At 51.3% G+C, this 24,789-nt stretch overlaps 1 protein-coding gene across 1 annotated transcript in view; it reads right to left on the bottom strand.

Moving 5' to 3' along the window:
* The window catches only part of ADGRD1 (adhesion G protein-coupled receptor D1), an 84,063-nt gene that overhangs the window by 45,791 nt on the left and 13,483 nt on the right, over positions 1-24,789 (bottom strand). The window contains exons 4-9 of the mRNA XM_049620643.1: positions 22,886-23,008; positions 11,755-11,934; positions 8,530-8,784; positions 4,790-4,854; positions 3,907-4,062; positions 1,208-1,267 (exon numbers count right to left, since the gene is read on the bottom strand). Of these exons, the coding sequence (XP_049476600.1) occupies positions 1,208-1,267; positions 3,907-4,062; positions 4,790-4,854; positions 8,530-8,784; positions 11,755-11,934; positions 22,886-23,008 (839 nt within the window). The remainder of the gene's footprint in view (positions 1-1,207; positions 1,268-3,906; positions 4,063-4,789; positions 4,855-8,529; positions 8,785-11,754; positions 11,935-22,885; positions 23,009-24,789) is intronic.

Here is a 24,789-nt window from a genome sequence, read left to right as displayed (position 1 = left end):
TATCCCAATCTTAAATTCAGGATCCTTTTTCCCCCCTCCCTTTGCCAGGGTTAAAAATCCAATCTCATTCCGTTTGAAACTGTTCAAATAAAAAGTTCATCAAATGTAAATCCTGTAGCAATCTCATTAATAACATTTCTGCCACCAACTGGCAAATATTTTTAACATTATAGGGGTTCAGGAGAATAGGCACTTTAATATTAGACCGGTGTGGCTATGGCCCTGCTAAGCAGTTATGCGTCCCCCACCCCGCCAGGCAACCTTGTAGGTCCCATGTCAAGACCACAACATAAGAAAATGGACAGAGCCAGGACCCCAGGTCACTGGACTGAGAAAGGGCTCCTGAGACCCACTTCGCACTTTGCATCAGTGAAAAGTTTCACCTGTGCTCTGCCACTGAGATGCAGGGGCCTCTTTGTTACTGCAGCACAGCCTCGCCTAGCCTGACTGATACACCTACTGTTGCTGGAAACTGCCCTGGACATAGTTAAGGACAGCCAGGTTAAATCACGCATACAGAGTATTTGTGGAATATATACACGAGAGCAAAACGTAAACTAGATGGAAAGGGACGTATGCAAGAGTGCTCGGGGTCACGGTGTGCCGTAAGACTTCAGGTGACTGTTCTTTCATATATTTCTTACCGTCTGCAGTTTCTACCTTCTCTACAGCTTATTAACTTGTTTTATCAAACAGCAAAGTCAATGACATTACTTTTAAAAAGAAAAAAAGTATTCCATTCTCTATCTGCTGTTCAAAGAAAAAGAGAAGCTTTTTTGGTTCTTACACTTATCACGAAGTACATATTGCCACGTGTTCCACTTTTTTTCACATAAGCTAGTGATCTTTAAGCGTAAAACATGTTTTTATTGCCATTCGAGAAGAAAGTGACGGTAAAAAATTTATCATTTAAAAATGATAAACGTCAACCAAGTAAGCAGTCCTCATGGAGAACTGCAACCCCTTCCCCGCTCGGTGTGGAGGACAGTGGCATGTTATTGACACACAACCCTTAAGCCATACAGAAGACAAGGCGCTTCAAATCAGTTGTATATCTGGTCTGAGCTCTAATGTCCCAGATTGAGGGACGGAGGGATGCATCATTTCTCTTAGAGATGTGAATTGGGTCACAATTATCCCACTTCTGGGAAGACGCGGCAGTTCCCAAAGTATGTACGTTTTGAAGCTCAAATGTTTTTTGTCTTACCTCTGACACATCAATCCAACTGGGCAGTTGAAGAACCTCTCCCATGGTTTTTAAGAAAGCCTAAAGGCAGACAAAATGACACTGCTTAGCATGCATCTTAGAATTTATAATCTGGAACAGGAGTTGGCACTTTTATTTTTTTTAAAGCCCACCTAGTAAAGCGGTTAAGCTTTGAGTATAATTTTGTCACAAACACTCAACCCTCCCATTGTAGTGCAAATGCGGCCACGGACAACACAGAACTGAACGAGCACGTTCCAATAAAACTTGATTAGCAAAACAAGCAACAGACTATATTTGGCCCACGGGCTACAATTTGCCGACTCCTACTCTAGCGCAGTTTGGTGGAATAAACGTATAATGCGAGCCACATTTCAAACTTTAAGTTTCCTAGTAGCCATATTTTAAAAAGTTAAAAGGCGACAGTCGAAATTAATTTTCAGAATATATCTTACTTAGTCCTATATCTATATACCTAACACAGCACTTCAACACGCGCTCAACATAAAAATTATCAATTTAATATTTCACACTCTTTTCTTTGTCCCAAGTTTTAGCAATCCAGGCCATATTTTACATTTAGGGCACATCTCAATTTGAATTAGCCACAGCTCAAGTACTCCACAGCCAGATACGGTAACGGTGTCCTTATCACCCAGCATGGGAAATGCTTTCTCCTCATTTTCCCCCTCCCAGTGCGAGCCAGTGAGAAGCCAGGACATCATGGAAAACTGGATAATGGATGCCAAGGGTTTTTACTTCTCACCCAATCAGACATGGGTGGGGTTTGGAGTAAATCTGCAGGATTCCTCTGCAGGACGCCCAGGCAGGTCTCTCCGCCGGGGCCCACACCAGCGGTCCCAAACCGAGAGCCCACAGGCTGAACCCGCCTCACAAATCCGCAAATAACTGCTTTCAAATGTCCGTTAGCTGTCCACTTCTTAAAAATTGGATTATTTTCCACTTGAAGGATCCAGGCATGCGGCTTCCCTTGCAAAATAAGAGGCTGCCCTACAGATGAAACTCCGGCGGATCCGAGGCTGCGGCCACCCCCTGCGGGTGAACCGCTGCCTCTACTCCGCCCTCGGTCGGGTCGACCAGGGCCGAGTTTGCAATCTCCCACCCTGTCAGGAGGCCCAGAGAGGGAGGCGCAGGGAAAGAGGAAATCACCAAGCTTCAAAATGACCTGTGGAAACCTGCATTGATTGGATTCCACATTCCAACACAAACATACCCTGGAGGCTACCGCCCACCCACCGCGTACCAACGCCCCCTGGGAATCCTTCCTTCCACCCCAGGGCTCCCGCCTGGAGCAGGTGGGGGGGGGGGGGTGGCCTGGAAGTGCGCAAGTTCAGCACCTTGCTCCCGCCTCCATCTCCTTATGATTGGCTGAGCCATCACGCCCCGCCTGCTCCCCTTGGCCAGCGACTGGCCGGGTGGTGGTCATGTGACCGAGTTCTGCCCAATGAGCTGTGAAGGGAGGTCCGAACGGGGAACCCTGGGAAAGCATTTCCGGCTCCCTCCCGGAGGCGGTCGGCTACGCGTGGGGTGTGGCGCCATCCCGGCAGCCGGTGGGGAACGCGGCGGAGTGTGTGGAGAACTGCGCTGTCGCCCAGAGCCCTGGCGTGCGGGAAGACCGAAGCACTGGAGCCCAGGTGGAGCACTCCTTCGCCCCTGTGTGGAAGTACGTCCTTCGTGCTGCTGCTAGTCCCCGGCGGCCAGAACCACTCCCGCGAGGAGGCGGATGAGGCGGAATGGCCTCTCCGCGCTGGCGGAGAAGCCGAGGCTGGCAGAAGGTGGGTGCCTGGCCGGGGACACGGGGCAGGGGCCAGGACCCCGGAACCCAGCGCGCCAAAGATGTCAGCACTCACCCCTCCCCCCCTTTAAGGACGCCCGGGTGTCCCGAGCTCCTCCACGTCCGTCTGCAGCCAGCGGGTCAGGGAGGACGAAGAACCCTAACTGGGCGCTCACCTGTGCCAGACTCTGTTCTCCGCTCGCACGAGCCCACCTGGGTCCCCCGAGCCGAGTATCCTGTTGTCGCCCCCATATCGTAAATGAGCAGCGTGGCCAAGGGCACTGGGCAAGCAGCCGTGGAGGGAAATTCAACCCTGCTGTCAGCCCTCTGCACCCTGCTCGGGACCCTTACACTGCACTCTCCCCAGGGAAACCCACTCGGCCGAGAGCCCTGGTGCTGAGATCAAGTTAAGGCCACGAGAGCCAGGGATCGGCCCCCACCTTGACCTGCAGAGTGAAAAGCACCTTGATTCCATCCCATAAATGGCACCTAACTTTAGGTAACTTTGGCAATCCCCACCGACGTGCACGTCTCGGCACTGGGGGGTCACGCTGTGTGCACACCAGGGCTACGTCTGCCCGAGACCCAACCCCACCCTTCACCTGTTGCCAAGGGAGGCGGCCGGGTGGCACACCCAGATGGCCAGCCGCCAGGTGGATGCGGACCTGGGAACAGGAGGTGAAGAGCTGAGTCTGAGCTGAGGGAGGCCCCAGCGTGCTGGGCAGAGCTGGCTGGAGGGGCCACCCCACCCGGCTGTTCACGAGAAGTCTGTAACCCAGACTTTCACCTAAAAGCTCACGACTTTTCTGTGACTCTGTGCAGGTCAAACAAAACACGCCTGTGCTCCTGGATCTGGCAGTTGGCCTGCTCTGATCTGCCAGGCGCAGAAAAGAAATAGCTTTACCTTGGTGAGGTTCAGCGCTGTTTCCTGGGAGAGGGACTTGCTGGGTAAGTTGAGGGACACGTTTCGCAGGTAACTCAGTACCGTTGCTGGACTCTGGAGGTTTTTTCTCTTCTCCGTCAAGTTGGTTATGATAGGGTGGTAGGCGTTGGTGGGCAGCTAAAAGGAATCAGAGGTGTGAGTTCGGGCTGGGGATGCAAGTCCAAGAAGCTCAGCGTGTGCCCCAGGCCGCGTGCCTCGTGAAGCCCCGTGACGATGGCACTCGCTCTGATCGCATATGAGGCGCTTCCGTGACTCTCTGACACGTACTGACCACCTCAAGCAACACGCACCTGTTTGAGAGTTGAAACTAAGCACAGAGAGGCTGACCCAGAAACACATGGGAAACAACTGGAATTTGCACCCACACAAATGGTGCAAGAGTCTGCGCCCTCGCTGTCCCCTTAAAGCTCCCGAGTAAGGTAAGTAGCATGATCACAAATACTGCTTCCAGAGGGGGATGTTTCTGAGTGGACCGATCTCTCCTCAGACGACGGGACGAGGGGCGCAAACAGAAGGCATGCATCCACGCACAGCCCCCTGCTCTCCGCTCGCTGTGCCGCCTGCCCAGGAGACGGTCTCTGTGTTTGTGTCCCCGGGCGTCTGGTTTACTTCCTTTCGACCCCTCTGGCCACAGGCCACAAGAAGCAGAGGACTTTCCCTTCAGTCAGCTGAGCATCCAGAATTAGTGCCAAAGTTAGCTTCTCCTCCAGGGATGATTCCTCCCCAGACACTACACTGCCAACAAGAGAGAGCCAGACCGTCTGATGGAATTCAGCCCTGGCATATACAGTCTAAGCCGAAAGGCTTTCAGCAAGAGGGGACCGAGATCGGTGTGCATGCTCACCACAGTGCTGGCTGGGGGTGTCATGAAGAAGCTTGGTGGCGTCGAAGACAACAAAGCATGCTTTCCTGGGGGGGAAAAAAACAATAACACTGAATTAAGGACTAAGCCGTGGTCACTCTTCCAGCCTAAGAAAGGCCTGCCTTTATTCAAAACTCTCCAGCTTCAGACCCGTCTAAGACAGCCTGAGAATGCTGAGCGGGAATGCTGTTGCACAGATACAGGGCTAATAAATTAGCTTAATGGGTAGATGGTATGGATTTTCCCAGGTCACATTACTTTCCTATTTATATTTCAAATCGCTTTTGAACACGCTTCACGCAAGTCGTCACATAAAAAGATGATTTTATGTAAGCTTTTACCGATCTCAGATAAATAAAGAACCAAAAGAAACGGCCTTCAATTACACCTGGACTAGTTGGAGATGGAATACAGAGTGCTGCTAATCTCTGGGCCAAGACAGACCATCCCTCCCAGACAGAAGAAGCAAGACAGACAAAGTGGTGGGGCACACTGTCCTCCTGAGTCCTTTCAACCCTGAGGATTCTGGTTATTCTTTTCCATTTGGTTAATTACAAATAACGAAGACATCTAACACCAAAGATAAGCCATATTTGCTCTTCTCTTCCTCTTCTCCACCAGCTATTTCGAATCTTAGCATTTCCTGGTAAGAACACAGACTAGATGCTCTACCTCATTTTCGGAAAAATCTCTCAAGGTTGCTTGAAGTGATCTAAGGAAATGACCTCACCGCCCCTAGTTAGCTCCAGTAGTAACCGGCCCCTCGGGTTATGTGGGGCCCAGTAGCTGGGGGACAAGACGCCGAAGGGGAGACTCTGCCCAGAGGACTAGAGACCCAAACGCTAGGTTCTCCAAGTCAGAGTGACATTCGTTCCTCAAATGCCAAGTAGTTACAGAGGAGTCCCATCCAATTCACATGTAACTTGTGTGAGTCCACAAAGTAAAGTGCAGGACGGTAAGGACTAACCCGGCAACCCTGCCCACCATCGCCGTCGATGACCCTGGAAGGCTACGAGAAGAAATGAGAATCTTTCGTGTCCTCTGTGAGTCCCAGGTCCCAAGGGGCTCTTGTTTTGTGGGCATCAGATTGTGTGGGTGTGTTTTCAGTGTTCAAAAAATACGTAACTTGGAAATCACACGACTCTGAACGCAGCCTTCTACTTCCTCTGATTTTCTGTGGAAGGGGTGGCCATCCATTGTAGCACTGGGAGCAAAGCTGACCCGGTGATGGATGATCAACCCTCTGCCTTTGTATGAATTAGGAAGAGTCACCGCATCTGGCCTGCTCTGGCTAATGGATTAGAAGGGGACACCCCCTCTGGGCCGGTCATGCAGAGAAATGCCTGCTTTGGGCTCACCCTTGGTGTGCAGACGGGGCTTTATGCAAAGACCAGGTTTTGCCTCCTCCTACAGACCAGACACAGCAGGGCCCCGGCCTGGCCTGAGAGCAGGCTGGACCTCCGCCCAGATGCCTGTCTTCACACAGCTGGCATGACCCTGGCTCTGATGGACCGACTCACATGGAGCAGTCTAAGGAACTTCCAGATCATTTTCTCTATACGTGTTTTATGTCATGTGACCTGTCGCCAAAAGCAAGTCCCCAAGCCATACGGGGGCCTGATGGGTGTAGTTCTGGCTCAGCAAAGGTGCATGTGTGCACTTCTTGGGATATGTAGGTGTTAATGCAACACCTCTCCTGAATGCCCCCCCCCCCAGAATCAGATACCACCTTCATGGGGCACAGAGGGTGAGGTGACCTGAAAGGCTGTGCCATGTGTGGGGCCGATCACCCCATTTCTGAGCCCTGGGATGTCCTGGGGACAAGGGTTTGCTGGTACAGACACAAGAAGCAGAAAGAGCAACACGTCTTCCCAGTGTTATTAAAATGGTAATGTATGGAGAAAGAAGGATTTGTTTCAGGCTTTCAGTAATACAAATACAGATGACATTTTAGTCTTGGTGACAAATCTCTGAATCTTAAGCTATAAAATGCAGAAGATTGATATCCTTCTTTCTTGTAAAGGACCTATATTTTGTCCTTCTGTCACTTGTGTGACAGGAATGAATTCCACTTTCTTAGTGAAGAATGAGTGTCAAAGGCCGCTGTGGACACAGACTTCCTGCACACACAGCGGCCATGCCAGCAGCCCCAGTCATCTGCGGGGAGTCCCCTCTCCTCTGCATTTGGGACAAGCCAACCCTACTGCCATGTCAAGGGTGGACTGTGACCCAGGCCTAAGGCAGTCAGCATATCCCACACCCCCAGCCGCAGTTCTCAGCTCCTGGAAACTGGGACACGCATGGATCCATCTGGTCAAATGAGACTCCTGGCCAGTCCTGCTGCAGGAGGAGACAGAAAAGAGAAGTTCATCTTCTGCGAGCATGGGGCGGAACCCTGGAGGGAAGGGCAGCCATAGTGGCACCACCAGAAGGAAGCGGGGTCAAACAAAGAGATTCCCAGTGACACATGTGAGCACCTAGAGCAAACTGGTCCTGAAGCGGATTTTCTCCTGTTGTTTCCATTGTGGGAGGTTTTTTTTGTTTTTTTTTTTTAATTTCCCTTGTTGGCGTAAGTCACTCAAGTTGTGTTTTCTGTCACATAATCACAGGGTCCTGACAGCTGAGGGACTCACTGTCAGAACCTGAGAGGGGGCAGGCCTTGCATTAACACCTACACCTCCCGGTCCCGACCTGCCCCTGCTGCTCTGGTGTCCATGCAGTGGCCAACCAACAAATGTTTATGAGTGACTGTCATTTTTTGGCAGATTATTTCACGTTCAAGGACCAGTGCGTTCCCTTGTTCTCACAGTGAAAATAGAATGGGGGAAGTAAATATTAATCGTAAATCAGCAAAAATGTTGTGAAAACCTGCCACGTGCAGGCATTGTGCTGATGCCTTACACCCGTCACACTGTGGCTCCACAGCCCCCCACCCCTGGGACATGAGTAGTACTGTTTCCATCCATTTACAAAGGAGAACACAGTGATTTGGGAAGATTAAGACACAAGAAGTCATATATTACATGATTCCATGTGGTTGGAAGACCCAGAAGAGGGAAATCTGTAGAGACACTGGCTAAGCGGTGGCCAAGGGCTGGGAGGGGACATGGGGAGTGAAAGCTAGCGGGTGCTGGATTTACTTTTGGGGTGATTAGACTTTTTAAACCAGAGGGGATGGTTGCACGGCTGGTGAACATAGGAAGTACCACCAGATCATATGCCTTAAAATGGTCAAGTTTATGTTACATGAATTTTACCTCAGCCAAAAAAGTGACTTCCCACGTCCCAGAGTTCATTGTGGCTGAGTGAAGGTTTGAACCCAGGCCACCTGTCCCTGAGGGCCCATCAGAGCCTGGCATGCAGGAAGCACCTGGTAAGCATTTGTTGATCAGATGCACTAAAGGACCCGGAATGCCTGTTCCCAAAGGGTCTGTAATCATCCATCACATACACCTCAAAACCCCCTGGCGACCAGCAGGATATTCATCTCAGTGTGTCTCCGTTAAGGTGCCAGTTTCTCCATCCTGGGGAACAGGTGTTCTAGAGAAACGGCTATATTTATGAGGTTCATTAGGATGCCTCTCAGCCTGAGGCTCAGACGGTCCCCTCAGGAGAGTGCGGAGCGAGAAATGCTAGTGAGGGAGGCGGACGGTAGGAGCCCTGTCCTCCCAGAGACGGGCAGAGCTGGCCCGAGCCCACCCCCCACCCCTGTGCCCACTGACCAACGGCAGCTGTGAAGTACATCGCGATCTCGTCCGGGGTCAGGGCCCGTTCCCAGATGATGAACTCATCGAAAGCTCCGACCTCATAACGCTTGGTCTGGTCCCGCTCAGACCCGATCACGAGGTTGACGCTGGGCTCCCCGTAGGCATGAGACACTTTGCCGCTTGGGTCGGAGGTGCTCAGGGTCCCATTGACATAGACTTTCAGGCCCTCCTTGGATTTCCATGTAAACAAGACATGAGTCCAGTAGGGACCTGGAAAGAACAAAGATCACTGTTCTGCTGATGTGGGAAGCACGTTTCTGAGTTAAATCCCTTTTGAGATGATTAGTCACTGTTAATCTTGGTGAGTCCTTCATAATATAGATCTAACTTTTCTCAGTACTTTGAAGCACAGAGAAGAAATTGTCCCCATCCCCAAAATTCCAGAAGCAGTCCAGAGAGACCCTTTGCTATTTTAAATTAGATCCTTTGCTATTTTAAAATAAAAGGAAATAATAGCTAATGGGGGTAACTTGTTCAAAAAAACAATTCTTTTTCTTTGGTCCTGCCTGGGCCATCATAGTGCAGGTCAATAAAACCCATTGGACAATAAAACCTACCTGAGGGCCTGATTCAGCCCAGGGCAGTTGGCATCCACCTCTGCTCTGATATGGTACATGTAAGACCAATAAACATGATGGTATCATGGTAGTCAGGGCCACCCTCTGGGCTCATTCTCTCTGGCCTGAGAACCACAGTGACCCAATAAGAAGAATGTTCACCAGACATTGGTGGTAGCTTGCCCCACGAAGGGCCCAGCTTTGTTTTGCAAGTGTTGGGTTATCTCATGGGCTTACTTCTGGAAGGAATAAGGCAGCCCGTTAAAGGACATGTATCATCTTGAGCCCGGCATCATCTTAAATCATCCAGCAATGAGCTGTTGGGACTTCATCAAAATAAACCCTTCAGCACAGCGAAGGAAACAGCCAACGAAACTAAAAGACAACCGATGGAATGGAAGAAGATATTTGCAAATGACGAATCTGATAAAGGGTTATTATCCAAAGTCTATAACAAACTGATAGAGCTCAACACCCAAAAAACAAATTATCCAATTTAAAAGTGAGCAGTAGACATGAATAGACACTTTTCCCAAGAAGACATCCAGATGGCTAACAGATACACGGGAAGATGCTCGACATCACTCATCAGGGAAATGCAGATCAAAACCATAGTGAGATACCACCTCACACCTGTCAGAATGGCTAAACTCAAAAACAAGAAGCAACAGGTGTCGGTGAGGATGTGGAGAAAAAGGAACCCTCGTGCACTGTTGGCGGGAAGGCAAACTGGTGTAGCCACTGTGGAAAACAGTGTGGAGACTCCGAAAGTTAAAACTTGAACCGCCCTACAACCCAGCAATTGTACTACTGGTTATTTACCCAAAGAATACAAAAATACTATCTACAACAGCCAAATTATGGAAACAGCCCAAGCATTCACCCACTGATGAATGGATAAAGAAGTGGTATATATATTCAGCCATAAGAAAGAATGAGATCTTGCCATTTGCAATGACGCGGATGGAGCTATTGAGTGTTCTGATAAGTAAGAGAAGGGCAGATACCGTATGATTTCATGCATATGTGGAATTTAAGAAACAAAACAAGCAAGGGGAAAAAAGAGAAACAGTCCAGGAAACAGACTCTTTAACCCTAGAGAACAAACTGATGGTCACCAGAGGGGAGATGTGTGATGGGGATTAAGGAGTACATGTATCATGATGAAAAATAAAATAATTAAAAAAAATATATATATATATATATATATTATATATATATATTCAATCACTCAGCAGTTACTTAGGACTTTCTTGCTCAGGTTGCTCAGGACTGTGCAACTTTATAATCTTGAGTCTCTGGAGAGCCCTTGGGTCCTAAATGGGTCCAAAGTGTATTGCCCTTGAATTTAAAGCAAGAATAACAACTTTCTTCAATGAACAAATAGAGTGTACTGCCAGGCAGAAATGTTTACAATTCTCCCCCATTTCCCTGGGTGGAAAAACAGAGTTCAGTAGACTTTACCTTAAAATATGTCAAGGAAACCTACTAGGTGCCCCATACAGTGTCAGCCCCGAGGATCATGGGGATAAGGCTGTTACATAAGAACCTGACCTTGGGCAGAAGGTGATAAGAGCCAGCAACAAGGTACAGGTAGTTCCGTCTGGGGGGGCAGGGGAGGCAGAGACTCCTGGCCTGGGGTCAGAGAAAGCAAGCAGGCGAGATCCTCCCAGACTCTTCTGCAGACAACGTTCAGGCTTGGTGTGAGTGAGTGAGCACGGCTCCCCCACTCCCCTAGGTAGCCCGGCACAGAGAGGGCTCGGACACACCTGTTTGGTTCCAGGTCTTTTAGCGACTAAGACATACAGCCTCCTTTCCATGGGCCAGAAAATGCATTTTCCTAGAGGCCTTCACTCTGCCAGCCCGTGGCCAGCTCCGTGGTTCCCTCTTAGTCCCCAGCCTGGACTGGGCTCCCCCTCAATGTCACCCCAACACTTCTGGGGCCCTGGTCACCTCTACCTTGTCCAGTGTCCACTTCAGACCCTCTGCTCCCCAAGCTTCCCCCCCACACACACACACCCCTGACTTGTGCCCACTGCACGACCCCACATCACCCCACGGAGCACAGAGAAAGCAGGAATCTCCAGACCGAGCCACACTGGCCCGCAACGCCCACCTGCAAACTCCCCCACATCGTCAGGGCCCACCGTGCTACTCCCCACGTGTCCCAGGGCACCCCCACCACGGCTCCAACTCCTGTCTTCCAGACCCCCCTTCCTCCCCAGTCTTCAGCCACTTTTCCAAAAAGTCTTCACATCATACTCTAAATAAACATTGCCGAGTCTATACCACTAGAAAGAAGGAGGGGGAGGAGGCGAGGGATGATAGGGAGGAGGAGGGGGAGCAAAAAAAGAAGCAGGAGGAAGAGGGGAGGGGGGAAGGGAGGGGGAAATGGAGCAGGAGCCATGCTAAGCACCAGGCAGGGTACCGCATTTCATCTCCCCCAGCCCCACCCCGACCTTGGCCTCAGGCAGGTCAGGCCAGCACCTTCCCCCCAGGAAGCAGAGGCTGAGACGGGGCATCAGGCAACGGAGGCAGGGCCCAGCTGGGGTGGGAGGGGCCCAGGCGCTCTCCAGCATCTTCCCAGGCAAACCCTTAAAGCAGAGGCCGAGGGGTCCCTTACCTGGCGGGCTGAAGGTGGCCTCCCACGTCTTGGCGTTCTCCCGCGTGTACAGCTCCACGGAGCCCTTGCCGCCACTGGAGCAGACCTTGAACCCTTCAGAAATGACCTGTCCCCCGTATGCCGAAGGGCTCGGTCTGGACTGCTCTCCGTGCGTCTTCCAGAAAAAAGAAAACGTGACCCCTGAGGGAAGAAGAGGCGCTGGGTCAGGAATGACAGCAGAAGGAACTCAGAAGCAGCTCCTTTGTGTTTGAAAAGCCCTTTTGTCCTCATTCTAGAGACAGTGCATGTTCAATTCAGAAAATTCTGATAACAGCAATAGGCAGTATTTAGCAAAAGCTTACTAAGTACCAGACACTTTTCCAAGAGTCTTCAGGGACTTCTCTCCTTAAATATTGTGAAAACCCTGTTACCACCCCCGTTATGAAACGAAGACACTGGGCCAGCTTGCCCAAGGTCACCAGCCATCATTAAGGTTAGATCCAAGCTCCAGCCTTGTGACCCCAGAGCCCCCAAATATAAAAGCCTGCACAATCTGTTCTTTTTTCTTTTTCTTTTTCTTTTTTTTTTTTTTTTACATTTATTTATTTTTGAGAGACAGAGAAACAGAGCACACGTGAGGAGGGGCAGACAGAGGAGACAGAGTCCAAAGCAGGCTCCAGGCTCCCAGCTGTCAGCACAGAGCCCGACGCGGGGCTCGAACTCACAGACCATGAGATCATGACCTGAGCCAAAGTCGGACGCTCAACCGACTGAGCCACCCAGGGGCCCCCACAATCTGTTCTTGTTCTTCCTTTTAGTCCAGAAGCGTCTTCCTGGTAAGTCTTCCTAAAGCCTTCCCTACAAGCATATTTTACAAAGAAAGGAACCAGCTCACGCACACTGGCTTATAAACCACATAACTTACTGTATGTCCACGAAATCCCTCCAGTGTCCATACAGCCTCACGTCATCCCGTTCTCTGCACAGCGCTACATCGAAACTGGTATCACATGGTCTCCTTCAGCTTTTTATTTTCCAAACGGAACTGCCAGCTAAACCTGGCACACCTCAGATTATATGCCTTTAGGAGAAATTCCTAGGAGGGAATTTCTTGTCAAAAGGGGAAGCCCACTTTTAAGGGTTTTGACATCTACGATTGTTATTTCCAACAGAGGAACGGAGTGGGGCCCACGGAGGCCGTGGCCGCTAAACTTTCCTTCAAGACCCCCAGCCCACAGGTAGTCAGGTTCCTAAGTCCCGAGCTGGCCCCACGTTGTACCGCGTGGACGACATGGTCTTTGCTCAGATGCTACTATGAACGAGCTGGCTCAGTGGTCACTGCGTCTCACCTGAAAACAAGTCCAGATGTTGGGGGTGAGGAGTTCCTTGTTATATGGGTAACCTGCGCATGTGTGTGAGAGACAGACAGACAGATGGAGGGAGGGAGAGAACAGGTGCACACGTGTGAGTGCGAAGCTGACGACCTGCGTGGACTGTGTGCGAGAGCAGGAAGTAATCCCAGTGGCCTCATCCCTCTCAGCCTGGCCCGGGCAGGAGAGGACGGAGCCCAGAGTTGATCAAAACAGGCCCAAGGACTTGGCGGTGGAAGGACAGAGCCGGAGGGCCATTTGTCCTGGGCCTTTTTATACAAATGGCACCAAATTTAGGCTTTGGGCCTTCAAATGAGACTATGGACACAGCCTGAGAGTCACTGAATTAAAGGAAGACATCTTTCAGCAAATATAAACATGCATCCCATTACCAACCATCTTCACTGTAATGCCTTGTGAACTGACACGTTACGAGTTGTTCAGCTGTCTTGTGACAGTCATACTGCATCATACTTTTGTGGGCTCAAAGCCCTATTACGATTATCATAAACATGTTAAAACATGGCATAATTTTATAACCCTTGTTTGGAATTTCCCCCAATTTTTAAATATAAGAGGAACCTCAAAATGATGGCTGGGACCTGGACCTTTGCTGACCTCTGAGGAGGGCGAGTAGAACCCCAGGTCACAGGGACTGTGCTCTCAGGGCTATCAAGGAGGGCAGAAAGTGCCCGAGGTGCCATGCCATGTCGGCCACGAGGCTGGGGCTTTGGATGGAAGGCAGCTTGGAGGGCAGAGTGCGACCCCAGGGCCCTTGCCTGACCCGCTGCTGCGCGGGGGGCCCGTCATTTCCATCCGCCAGGTGCTGTGGCCAGCAGAGCCCAGCACAGACCTCGCCTCCCCGCCTGGCCTCTCTGCTCTCAGACACAACCCGCTTCACGAGGACGCTAGCACACACATTGTGAAATTCTTGTTATGAAACGAGATCCCAGAGGATTCATAGAAGTTAATTTTTTCCAAACACTGCTGTGTTTAGAAATTCCTCCTATTCAGTCCCGCTTTGGCCAAATGCCTTTCTGTCCCGGAAGAAAAAGAAGAAGGAGACGTCGGTTTGGCGTTAGGTAAGGGTAGATGGAAGGCAGATGGCAGTGCCCGTGAGCAAGTCTCATTTTGGCTAATTTAACCCGCACGATAATTGCTTCTATCTTTATATTTAAACATCAGCTTCCAGGAGCCGCTAATCCCAGCGCCCTGAGGATCTCTGCTTCCCGCTCCTGGGTCATTAACACGAAGAAGAGACAATCTGAAGGGAAAAGAAGTGCAGTGATTGACACATTGTTTCCACACTTACTTCCTATGAGCATTATATCGTCATCTACCCAAAAGGATACAATGAGAAAAGGTCTTTCTCAACAAGACACAGAAAAAAGAAAAGAAAAATACCGTCCGGGTGCCATAAGGAAAGACTGATACTTCCAAGCGCAGAAATGTAAAATCCTGCAAGGCAAATAATTTACCAGAACAAAGCCAAAAGACACATAGCATTCTAGGGGGGAAAATAACAAATAACGCATCTAACGTTCAAGAAACCGATTTCCTTACTATGTGAAAACACTTTGTAAAGAAAAGTAGTATCATCAGCATTTACCTGGGAGCAAAGACTCTCCCAAGACTTGTACACGTGTGAGCTGTTAGCCCTCCCAACAGCCCTATGAAGTAGGTGTCACTCGTGTCCCCAATTTATAGGTAAGAAAATCAAAGCACAGAGGGGTTGAGTGACTCATGGGCGGCCGCACAGCTAGTGACAGGCAGGACTCGAACCAGGCAGCACAGCTCTGGAGGCTGCACCTGTAGTCACTGCCCTCCCCCAGAGACAGCACTCGTTCACTCACTGAAGGAGACAAAACAGATACCGGGAATTCCAAGAAAACAGTGCACAACAACGCCCCGGGCCAAGGAGGAAGTCTCGGTGAACACACTGTCCCCTCTGATGGTGGGCGGGAGGGCAGCTGGCTGGGGGAGGGGAGGTATGGGGTCCTTCCAGGTAGAGGAACAGCCCTTCCCAGGCCAGGGGACTCGGCACGGTGTCCTGCATGCCCCAGGTTCAAAGTGGACCTGAGCAGCGAGTCAGGACAAAGTGACCTGCAGGCCGTGTGGCCAGCGTGGCGTCCACCCGCCTCCCCCAGGAACAGCACGGCTGTGTTCCTCGGGAGAGCCAGTCTGGCCCCCTGACCGCACACCCTGGGCCCCCTCCAGGCCGCGCCCATCAGCATCCGCTCTGGGCTGACCCTGTGTCACACTGCTGTGCCTTCTTGGGGAGAGTCAGCGGAGAGAGACGCCTGTTTCTGAGGAGAGGACTTGAGCCCCTGGACCCGGCCTGAGGCCAACTGTGATTTTCAAAGACACCCGCAATATCCCTCGTCCCGTCCGTTTGTGCCCCGTGACCTCGCCACTCTCCGCCAGCACCCAGGGCGAATTTCCCCACCTGCCCTCTGCCTGACCTGACCCACAGGGGACAACAGAAGGGACACTGGCCGATGCCCAGCTGCAGTCCCTAATTGTCCAGCAGCTTCTGCTGTGTGCCTCTGGGAGGTCTCCCTTCCTGACCCCATGGTGCCCCCAGAGGCCCCCATAAGGAGCTGAGCCTGGATCCCTCCTTCCTTCCTGACGCGCACTCTGGGGAGAGGTTTGGGGAGGATGACGGAGCCGCCGCTGCAGGTGCGGAGGGACAAGCGGACGCTCCATCCTGTCCTGCTTACTCCTGTGCTCGGTTCAAGGTGGAGGTGGCCACGCCCCTTGTGAGACCGTGACACCAGCAGAGAGCGACCTGTCCACACCCCGTCAGCCTGGGAGCTAGCCAAGAGCACAGCTGCACAACAATTACCCTGAGCCAGAGGGCAGGCTGCAGAACGTTCTGGAATGGGAAACTGAGGGCATCCAAATCCAGTGCCATCAACGCCACCTGAGGGCTAAACCGTGGTCTCGGGTAAGACACATCTCGGTGCACACAGACTGGGGGCCTCGAGGGTCTCCCTCCATTCTGGAAGCTGGAGCTCCTGGGGAGTGGTCTCCCTGGTGTGCGTGTGCAGACAGACCCCCCCCCCACACACACACACCCATCTCCTGCCCAAGTAAGGCGTTACTTGGGTCCTAAGCAGATTTTCCCACAGAGCGGCCGCTGTGCTCAGGAGAGGACACAAGCAAGCAGGGCTCTGACAGCCTCTCCTGTCCACGACAGGGGGACACCTGCCAGGAGCTTCCCCAGGGCACGGGCCGGGGGTGGAGAGACTCTCTGGGGCGGGTTGGGCTCTCTGGCTCGCCTGACACAAGCCCAGCAAGGCTCCCACCTCCGGTCCCAAACTCTGATCCCACAAGACACTGAAGTGTCATCTTTGTCCCCACATTCCAACAGAGTGCTGCTTAAAATGACATTTTTGACCCCTGTATTCTTAAGAGTTGGTAATCCCACCACTCGAGGGCCTTGGACACTTTGTCCAAGAGAATTTTAGCGCAAAGACCCGCCTTTACACAACTCGAATCACAGCACGAGAAGCTGCTGCCTTCTCAGTTGTCCTTGGCTCTTCTGGCCTGCGGCAAGGAGAAAATCCGTCCGAGCGTAAGTAACAATTGCTAATCCCCATTTAGCAAAGAAACGCCACATGTCGGATGTAGAGCCCCCGGCGGGCAACGATGCCCAAGCAGGACTCAGTCATGAGGTGTCTCCCGTTTATGGGAATTACTGTTACTGGTTTTCAGTTCCTGGGAGGGAGATAGTTTCTTTTTCAATTAAATCCAAGTGAGTGACATTTAAAGAAAAACACTAAGGAGTGCCTGGGTAGCTCGGTCAGTTGAGCTTCCAACTCGATTTCAGCTCAGGTCATGATCTTATGGTTTCAGGAGATCGAGCCCCACAGCGGGCTCTGTGCTGACATTGTGGAGCCTGCTTGGGATTCTGTCTCTTCTCTTCCCCCACTAGTGCTGCCTCTGTCTCTGTCTCTCTCAAAATAAATAAAGAAACTTAAAAAAAAATAAAGAAAAACACAAAGTATGATAATAGTTCAGGTGGTACCTGTATATGAGTAAAAATTACAAATGTTTTAAAAGTGAGTCAAACTTCAGAACCACTGGTCTTGACAAACATTCCAGCATTCCTGGAAACGTAGATAATTGCATCATTCGACCCAAACCAGTTAAAGTAAATGGCCCTCCCCTGGACTTGTCCTCTGGGTAGACACCATCCCGCCTTGCCGCTTTGATACTATGTCCTCAGACTTTTTCCCAGCTCCGTGATTAGAACACGAGAAGTAAAAGCCAAAGGAGGTGAGAGAGATGATATCACAAAGAGCAAAATGTGGAGCGAAAATGAGCTGAAGATCATAGTGCTGGCGAATCTGGACCACAGACACCGGGTGACTCAGGAGGCTTTCCACCTTCGGGCATGTTTGAGTTTAAAATGGTAGGAGAACACGTGATCCGTGAAATGAAGCCAGAAACACAGCAGAGACACCTAGGGATGGTGTCTCAGACTCCAGCGTGAACGACAGAGCCCATGAACCCAAAAGCCCATCTAGCCAGGAGGACTGCATCCCTGACTGTCCTCTTCCAACACGCACGCACACTCTTCCCCAGAGCAAGCCTTTTACGTATCAAATACGCACTTCAACCCCCGCACCGGAAACAAGGTTCTCTCAAGCGTCTTCCCGACACCCCTGGCGCTGTGGGACTGTCTTGCGCCACTTCCCAGTCGCTACCGCTGTCAGAGAGCAACGGCACAAGCCGTGGTGGCGAGCGCCAAGTCCCTTCGGTCTCAGGGATGCGGCAGAGAGTGCTGGGGACCGAGGAAGTCAGGAGAGAGCGACCTGTCCCAGGGGCCACCCCTCAACTCCAGCCAACTCCCACCAGGCGCACAGGGAATATTGTTGGATTTTCCGATTTCTTAAGTCCAAAGTACAGATTTTTTAAATGAAATGTTCTCATATACAAGTTGGACATTAATTTTTTTTTAAAAAAAAAGAACATCTAAAGCACCATCAGAGGCTGTTTCTGCAAACTTCCTGAGCTAGGATATTCGGCTAAAAACAGTTTAGAAAGCTCATTAAAATGTAAAAACCAAGGGGTGCCTGGGTAGCTCCAGGGGGCCTGAGTGTCTGACTTTTGGCTTAGACTCAGGTCATGATCTCAGGGTTTGGGAGTTCAAGTCCCCCATCAGGCTCTGCACTGACAGTTTGGAGTCGGCTTGGGATTCTCTCTCCCTCTCTCTCTCTCTCTCTCTCTCTCTGCCCCTCCAACATTTGTGCTGTCTCTGTCTCTCTCAAAATAAACTTTAAATATATATATATACACACACACCGAGACGACCAACATAACACCACTGAACAAAACACACTTATGGGATGGTCAGCCCTGGCCAGTTTGGGGACAGGATCCATGAGAATCACCTGGAGGTCCCAGCTAAAAATGCAGGTTCCCAGGCCTGGTCCATGGAGATTTGGATTCCGTAGGGCCTGGACTGGAGCCCGAAAACCGTATTTCACCATCTTTGCAAGTGACTTGCCCATGGTCTGTGAATGCTACTTTGAGATTCACCGCGCTAAATCAGTGTGCAGCTCTAGGCCAGTCTTGCCTGCCTCTGGGCCTCGGTTTCTCCATCTGTGAAGCGAGTGTACTGATGAATACTCTTCTGAGGGTCAGCCGCTCCACACACTCCGACGTCCCCATAGCCCCAGACCGTCGGCAGAAGACAGCGGCTGGATCCACGCCCGGCCTGCATCCGGCAGACCCCTCTGGAAATCTCTTTCCTGAAACTCCATCCCGAAAGTCTCTCAACATTTTGTTGGCAGCCTTTTGGATTTAGTAACCTCGTGCAAAGGGCGGAGAAGTCACCTCAAGGCTGGGAAGGAGGAAGTGTGAGTGCTGAGGGTTTCCAGCTGCTGCTCCGAGGCTCCCACGGCCTTCCCGGTGTTTACAAGCAGAGAACATTCTCATGCTCGGGAGGGAAGCACGGGGCATGTTTACAGGGAGGAGGGAAAGCTGATGAGTGAAATGGGAAGACGGTCTTTCCTGAGAGCAGCCGAGCTGATTCAGAGTTGAACTGGCATCAGAGGTAACAGGTGGACGTTGCTCAAGGTGGAATGTAGTCCAAGATCAGAAACAACTTCTAGAAGTCAGAGGAGTACAAAACCAGAACAGGCTCCTCTGGGAGCAGCAAGGGGCCCTTCATGGCAATATTCAAGTGGCAGCCAGTCAAACACTTGATGAGAAGCATTCAAAGAAATAAAGCATCGGAAAGACCAACTGCACATATCTGCTCAGTGACACACAGTAAGCATCTACCATGCTGGTTTTCGTCCCCGAAAATGCAGCGCTGACCAAGACAGACACGGCCCTGCCCTCATAGAGCTTGTGGCCGAGCAGGGAGGCAGACGATGAACCGGCCGTTACCGGCCATGCCAGTGCTGGAGAGGTCCAGGGAGCCACAGGAGCGCAGGTAGAGGGACTCACCTGTGTGAGCTCGTCTCCACGGAAGTAACACCTGAGCTGAGCCCTCAAGGTCTACGGGCAGATAAAACAAGGTGCTAGAACATTCCGGGAAGATCCCTCCCTCCGCTGAGTTTCCCACTTGTGCACCTGCTGGCTGCGGGGGTTGAAAGTCAGACACCTCGCCCTCAAGGAACACAGACATTCCTTCGGTTAACATTCAAGAATGGCCAGGCATCCAGATAGCCCTCTTCTCTCAAAAGCTTCCCCTGTTTGCACCCAGTGCCTGTGAAAAACTTCCCCAGGAGGCACCATCTGCCAAGAAGCGAGACCCACGGGGAGCTGACAGAAGTGCAAGAAGGCCGAAAAGCGGATGGAGATGGGGTCCAGCAGGAGCAGGAGTGGGCACAGGAAGGGGTGGGGGTGGCCTGGCAGAGGGCACACAGGGGCCGGTGGCTAAGCCACTGGGACGTTTACTCTTTTTTGGAAAGCTCAGACTTCAACTCTGCTCGTAAAATGTCCTATTTCTTCCTTCCTTCCTTCCTTCCTTCCTTTTTCTTTCTTTCTTTCTTTCTAAAAGTCAAAACCATGAATAGGGACCCCAAGAGAATTTGGAAGAAATATGAAAACAGTTGACCTGGTGGATGGGGAGTGGGGAATGTCTCTGTTTATTTTGACGTTAGTTTTTACTATAAATGTAATGGGTTTTAAGTCTGAGCCCACTAGCACCACCAAAGAACAGAAACAGCGAGCACGTGGAGGAGGCCGAGACAGAGGTGTCCTGAAAGGCCCCGCATCTCCTGTGCCCACATCTTCGTCACTCACGAGGTTCACATCTGACCACCTCCTCCATCACTATCATCGCTGATCGCGGTTCTAAAAGTCAACCCATTTTTCCTGCTTGCTGAAGCCTCACTCATCCTACACAACATCTAGGAAGTTCAGATAAAAACCATAACCCTTCATTTTTTAAGTTGCCCAGCGACACCCGAAATCATCCTACAGACTTCGTGTGCTGCAGGGACTTTTACTTGGAAAACGCCGAGCGGACCTTCCCTGCTCACATCTGGTTTTTCTGGAACCGAGAAATACAGGCTCCCAGAGGCCTCAGAGAACCCGGCCCGAGCAAACACCGGGCAAATAACGCAGAGGAGCGCGCACAGCGGTCCTCCGATGTCACGCGTGAGCTCGGTCGCCACAAAGCTGGATGTGGACAGAGGGAGGCAGGATGAGGGGGGCCCAGCCTCCGTCTGCATCTGCACCAAGCCTGGCGCCAGCATCGTCCCAAGGAGCCAAGGGTGATGTCAAGCGTCCTGGCTTCGTTTTATATCTGGCCAAACGGTCAACAGAGTGGCCCCGAGATGGTTTGACTACACAACACAAGGAGCCCTTAGAGCCGGACACGAAGCCAAAGCTCCCATCTGTGCCTGCCACCCCGCACTTATCTGCCTCACCCCTGCCATCCCGCGCCCGTCTGCCTCACCCCTGCCGTCCTGTGCCCATCTGCTTCACCTGTTTTTGAGGAGGAACTGTGCTCACACGTGTAATGGCACAGGTCTGGTGGCTGTGACATGCAGTCAGCCCCGGTGGGTGGTTACTGTAGGTGAGCCCCTCTACAGGGTCCACTCTCCAGGCAGGTAGGCGGGAGGAGCTGGGTCTGCAAATGCCCACAGGGGGGCTGCCGCCAGGGGCCTCTCACAGCTGGGCCACAGCAGCAAGGAACGCAGTGGCTTCTTTAGGCATCACAGCAACCTCAGGAGGGACCGTCACTGACCCGTCGCACAGACAAGGGCTCAGGTGAGGTGGTTGCCCGAGGTCACCGCAGACACTTAGAGAACTGGGACCAGAGCCCGTGCTCTCCCCATGATGGCCCTGGGGACAGTGTCCATGACAAAGGGGCTCACTGTGCAGTGGCCCAGCCAGAGTCATTGGGGGGATTTCTTAAGAGAAACTAGAAATCCATATATTTATGTGAAATTTTTGTTTTTCCACATTGGCAGCAAGCTAAATATTTTTTAGCTCCACACCTGCCAAGCCAAACAGCCACAGACTGGATCAGCCCAGAGCCTCAAGTCTGGGGTCTCTAAGTTCAGGTAAAACTTCCTCAGAGCTCTGACTCCCCCGTGGCCCCATCCCGGATGACCTAAGTCCCCGCCAGGAGCCGGGGAAGCCGAGAAGCTGGTGACCTGGAGATGCTCCCTACAGGCCCCAGCCCCCTAGTCTCCCAGCCCCCTGCCCCCCGGCCCCCCCAGGCCCCTACACCCCCAGCCCCCTAGTCTCCTGGCCCCCCGGCCCCCCAGCCTCCCAGCCTCCCAGCCCTCCTGCCCACTGGCCCTCCAGGTGGTGGCCGCTGAGCCCACGCTGGTTTTCATTTACAGAAACAAAGAAGCCTGGTGTGTTTATAGGGCTGTCTGAACTCTGGAACGGCTCAAACGCTGGGTTTGTAAACCTGGCCGTGGTTTAGGGCCTCAAAGCCATTTCTCGAAATTCTGGGTTCTGTAAAATCCAAAACGTATCCCCCCCACCCTCAACATGTTTTTGCCTTGTTAAGCTTTTGTTTGTTTTTCTTGGACTGCAGTCCTTCTGTCCCAAAATTGTGTACGACGAATTCCTCACAAGGTTGTTTTTGAGAAGAACGTGGGATGTCCAAAGGGCCTTCGCTTTCGGAACGGCTTGCTTTAAACTCCTTACTTCCTCCCCCAGAATGAAAACTCTCACCCTGCCCGGGGTATCAGGACATGAAGGGGTGAAGCACGCTGGGACGCCAGACAACAACTTTCCAGCCGGGTTCACAGTGTGGCCCGGACACCCGTTCTTTGTCAGAACCTCAGATACTGCAGAGCCTCACTTCTCACAGGACAAAGGGGAAACGGCACACAATTTCCACTTCTCTGCTGCCCACCTGCGTTTCGTCTGTGGCGCTGTTCCCGCCACGGGCCTGCACCACCTGCAGCCCCCCTCCGCCCCCGGGGCTCGGGGGCAAAAGAAAGAAACCCAGGGAACGAGGCTCACAGAGCCCGCCCCGCCCAGGCTCGCCGTCCACACCCCGGAGTCAGAAATAACGTGGTACGAGCCACACCACCAATTTACTTCCCACAAGTACCACGGCCCCGTCCAAGTCTCCGATGTGACATCACCGCATCTGCTTCTCTGGCGGCTCTTTTCTCTTTACGAGATGAAATAGTTTGCTCTCCCGTCTCTGTGAGACCGTGTTCGAGCTCTTGGTCTCCGGGACACGTCTCTTGTTAGAAAACCAGGCGCCTGCACCCCCGGCCCTCCCCCCCACCCCCCCGCCCACCACACGTCCACGCGCTCTGCCGCCGCGGCGAGGGCGCGTCACTCACCGTCGGGGTCGCACTTTGCCGGGTTGCTGATGCAGGATGTGTTGTACTGGCCGTAGTAGAGAAGGGTCACTCCCTTCTCCTCTCTGAGGTAAACACCCTTGCTGACTTTTCCTTCCATGATGTCTGCGCAACAAGAATGGCAATGCCAAGTCAGCAACCGCCAGGGGTTAAGAGTCTTACAGAGAACTTAGAGATAAACGTACTGCGTTATTTACGCTGATAATAATACTACATATCACGCTCATTAATATTAACACTCGCTATCTACCACCTAACTAGCAGTAGTTAAGGGATAGGTAGTGTGAATATTCATATCGATGCTTCGTCGTCACTTACTACTACACTCACACACGATGGGCTCTATACGGTAAGGACACCCTAAGCGTTACATTTGCCAGGAGTTGGGTTCCCAGGAGCGACACTGTCCCGAACGTCCGGAGACCTTCCTGGCCATCTTCTAAGGGGAACACTTAGGCACATGTTTGAACATAAAACCACACCCTTTGAGTCCTCATTGGAAGCCCCTAATCCTAGACGTGGGAACCCACAATTTTGAAAGAATCCATGGTCACTCTAGGAGAAAAGCCCAGAGTCACGCCCCCGCCAGCACCAGGCTGAGTGGCCATGAGCCCCGGCCGGTGCTCACTGCTCTGTCCTCCCGTTGGGCCTCATCCCCATGGCAAATGTAACCGATGGTGTGTGTGAAGTAAATGGTTTACAGAATCGATAAGTGAGGACTATAAAAGCCCAGCATGATTAGGCATTTATTGTTCATTGGGGTCAAAGTCGCCCAAAGATACCTCCTCTGCATACGGGCACATGCCCACTGCCCTTGAGCTATCAAGCAACAGGAGATGAACAGCAGAGGGACCGACGTCTGTGGGCCTGACGGCTACGCCCACTCCAGTTTTCCAACAACCACTGTCAAGTGGATAGCCCACTCAAAAGGGCCTCAGTGTTCTTCTGTCTTACACTCCTTTTTTTGTTTATCGCATTTATGGCTGGGGGTGGGGGGGTGTGGAATCTATATCTTACAAAATTAAATTTATTGCAAAATTAAATTATCAGTTACATCATTGAGTTAGGCTGTATAAACCCCTAAACAAGACTGTTTGACTGGAAAAATTAATTTTGGGAGCCAAACAGGTCACAGCTGAGAGAGCAATCGGGTTATGTGCTGTGCTGAGAACAGAAGAAAGGCCGATGCCTGAGTTATCTGAACTTTCTGTCCTGCTTGGGTACGTGCCACAGACACTACTCTCCCTGGAGCTTTGAGCTGCATAAGAAAACACGAAACATAGGGGCTCTGAGGTTGTTAAGTAAGATAATAATTTAACCCTGACTCTAGTGGGCATTTATGAAACAGCTTCTAATAATTTAAAAAAACAAAAAAAAAAAAAAAAAAAAAAAACAACCTACAGAAGAAATGCTGATTTTAATGTTTATAAGAGATCAAATTTTGGGGTGAGATCTTTTAAAATCAACTTCAGTTTTTCCATTCAAAGGCTATGCTGTTCCTCCCCAAAAGAATATACACCATTTAAAAATCCCAACTTCCATTTTTGTAGCTCATCTTGTGTCTGTCTCGTTCTGAAAACAGGCAGCTGGTTTGAAGACCCTGGTCATGTGAAAGCTTACAAGCCCCTTCTAATGTATGGTGGCACTTCCTCTAGACCTAGCTGAGAGCAGTTATTCCTAATACACTGGGTGTTTGGTATTCTTGGCTATGTGTTCTTGGGTATATGTTCTTGGCTATGTGTTCTCGGGTATGTATGTGTTCTTGGCTATGTGTTCTTGGGTATATGTTCTTGGTTATGTGTTCTTGAGTATATATTCTTGGGTATGTGCTCCTGGCTGTATGTTCTTGGATATGTGTTCTTGGGTATATGTTCTTGGCTATGTGT

Source organism: Panthera uncia (assembly GCF_023721935.1).
Source record: "Panthera uncia isolate 11264 chromosome D3 unlocalized genomic scaffold, Puncia_PCG_1.0 HiC_scaffold_9, whole genome shotgun sequence".
Lineage (NCBI taxonomy): Eukaryota > Metazoa > Chordata > Mammalia > Carnivora > Felidae > Panthera > Panthera uncia.
The sequence above is the reverse complement of the archived record's forward strand: the minus strand, read 5'-3'. Positions and strand labels throughout refer to the sequence as shown.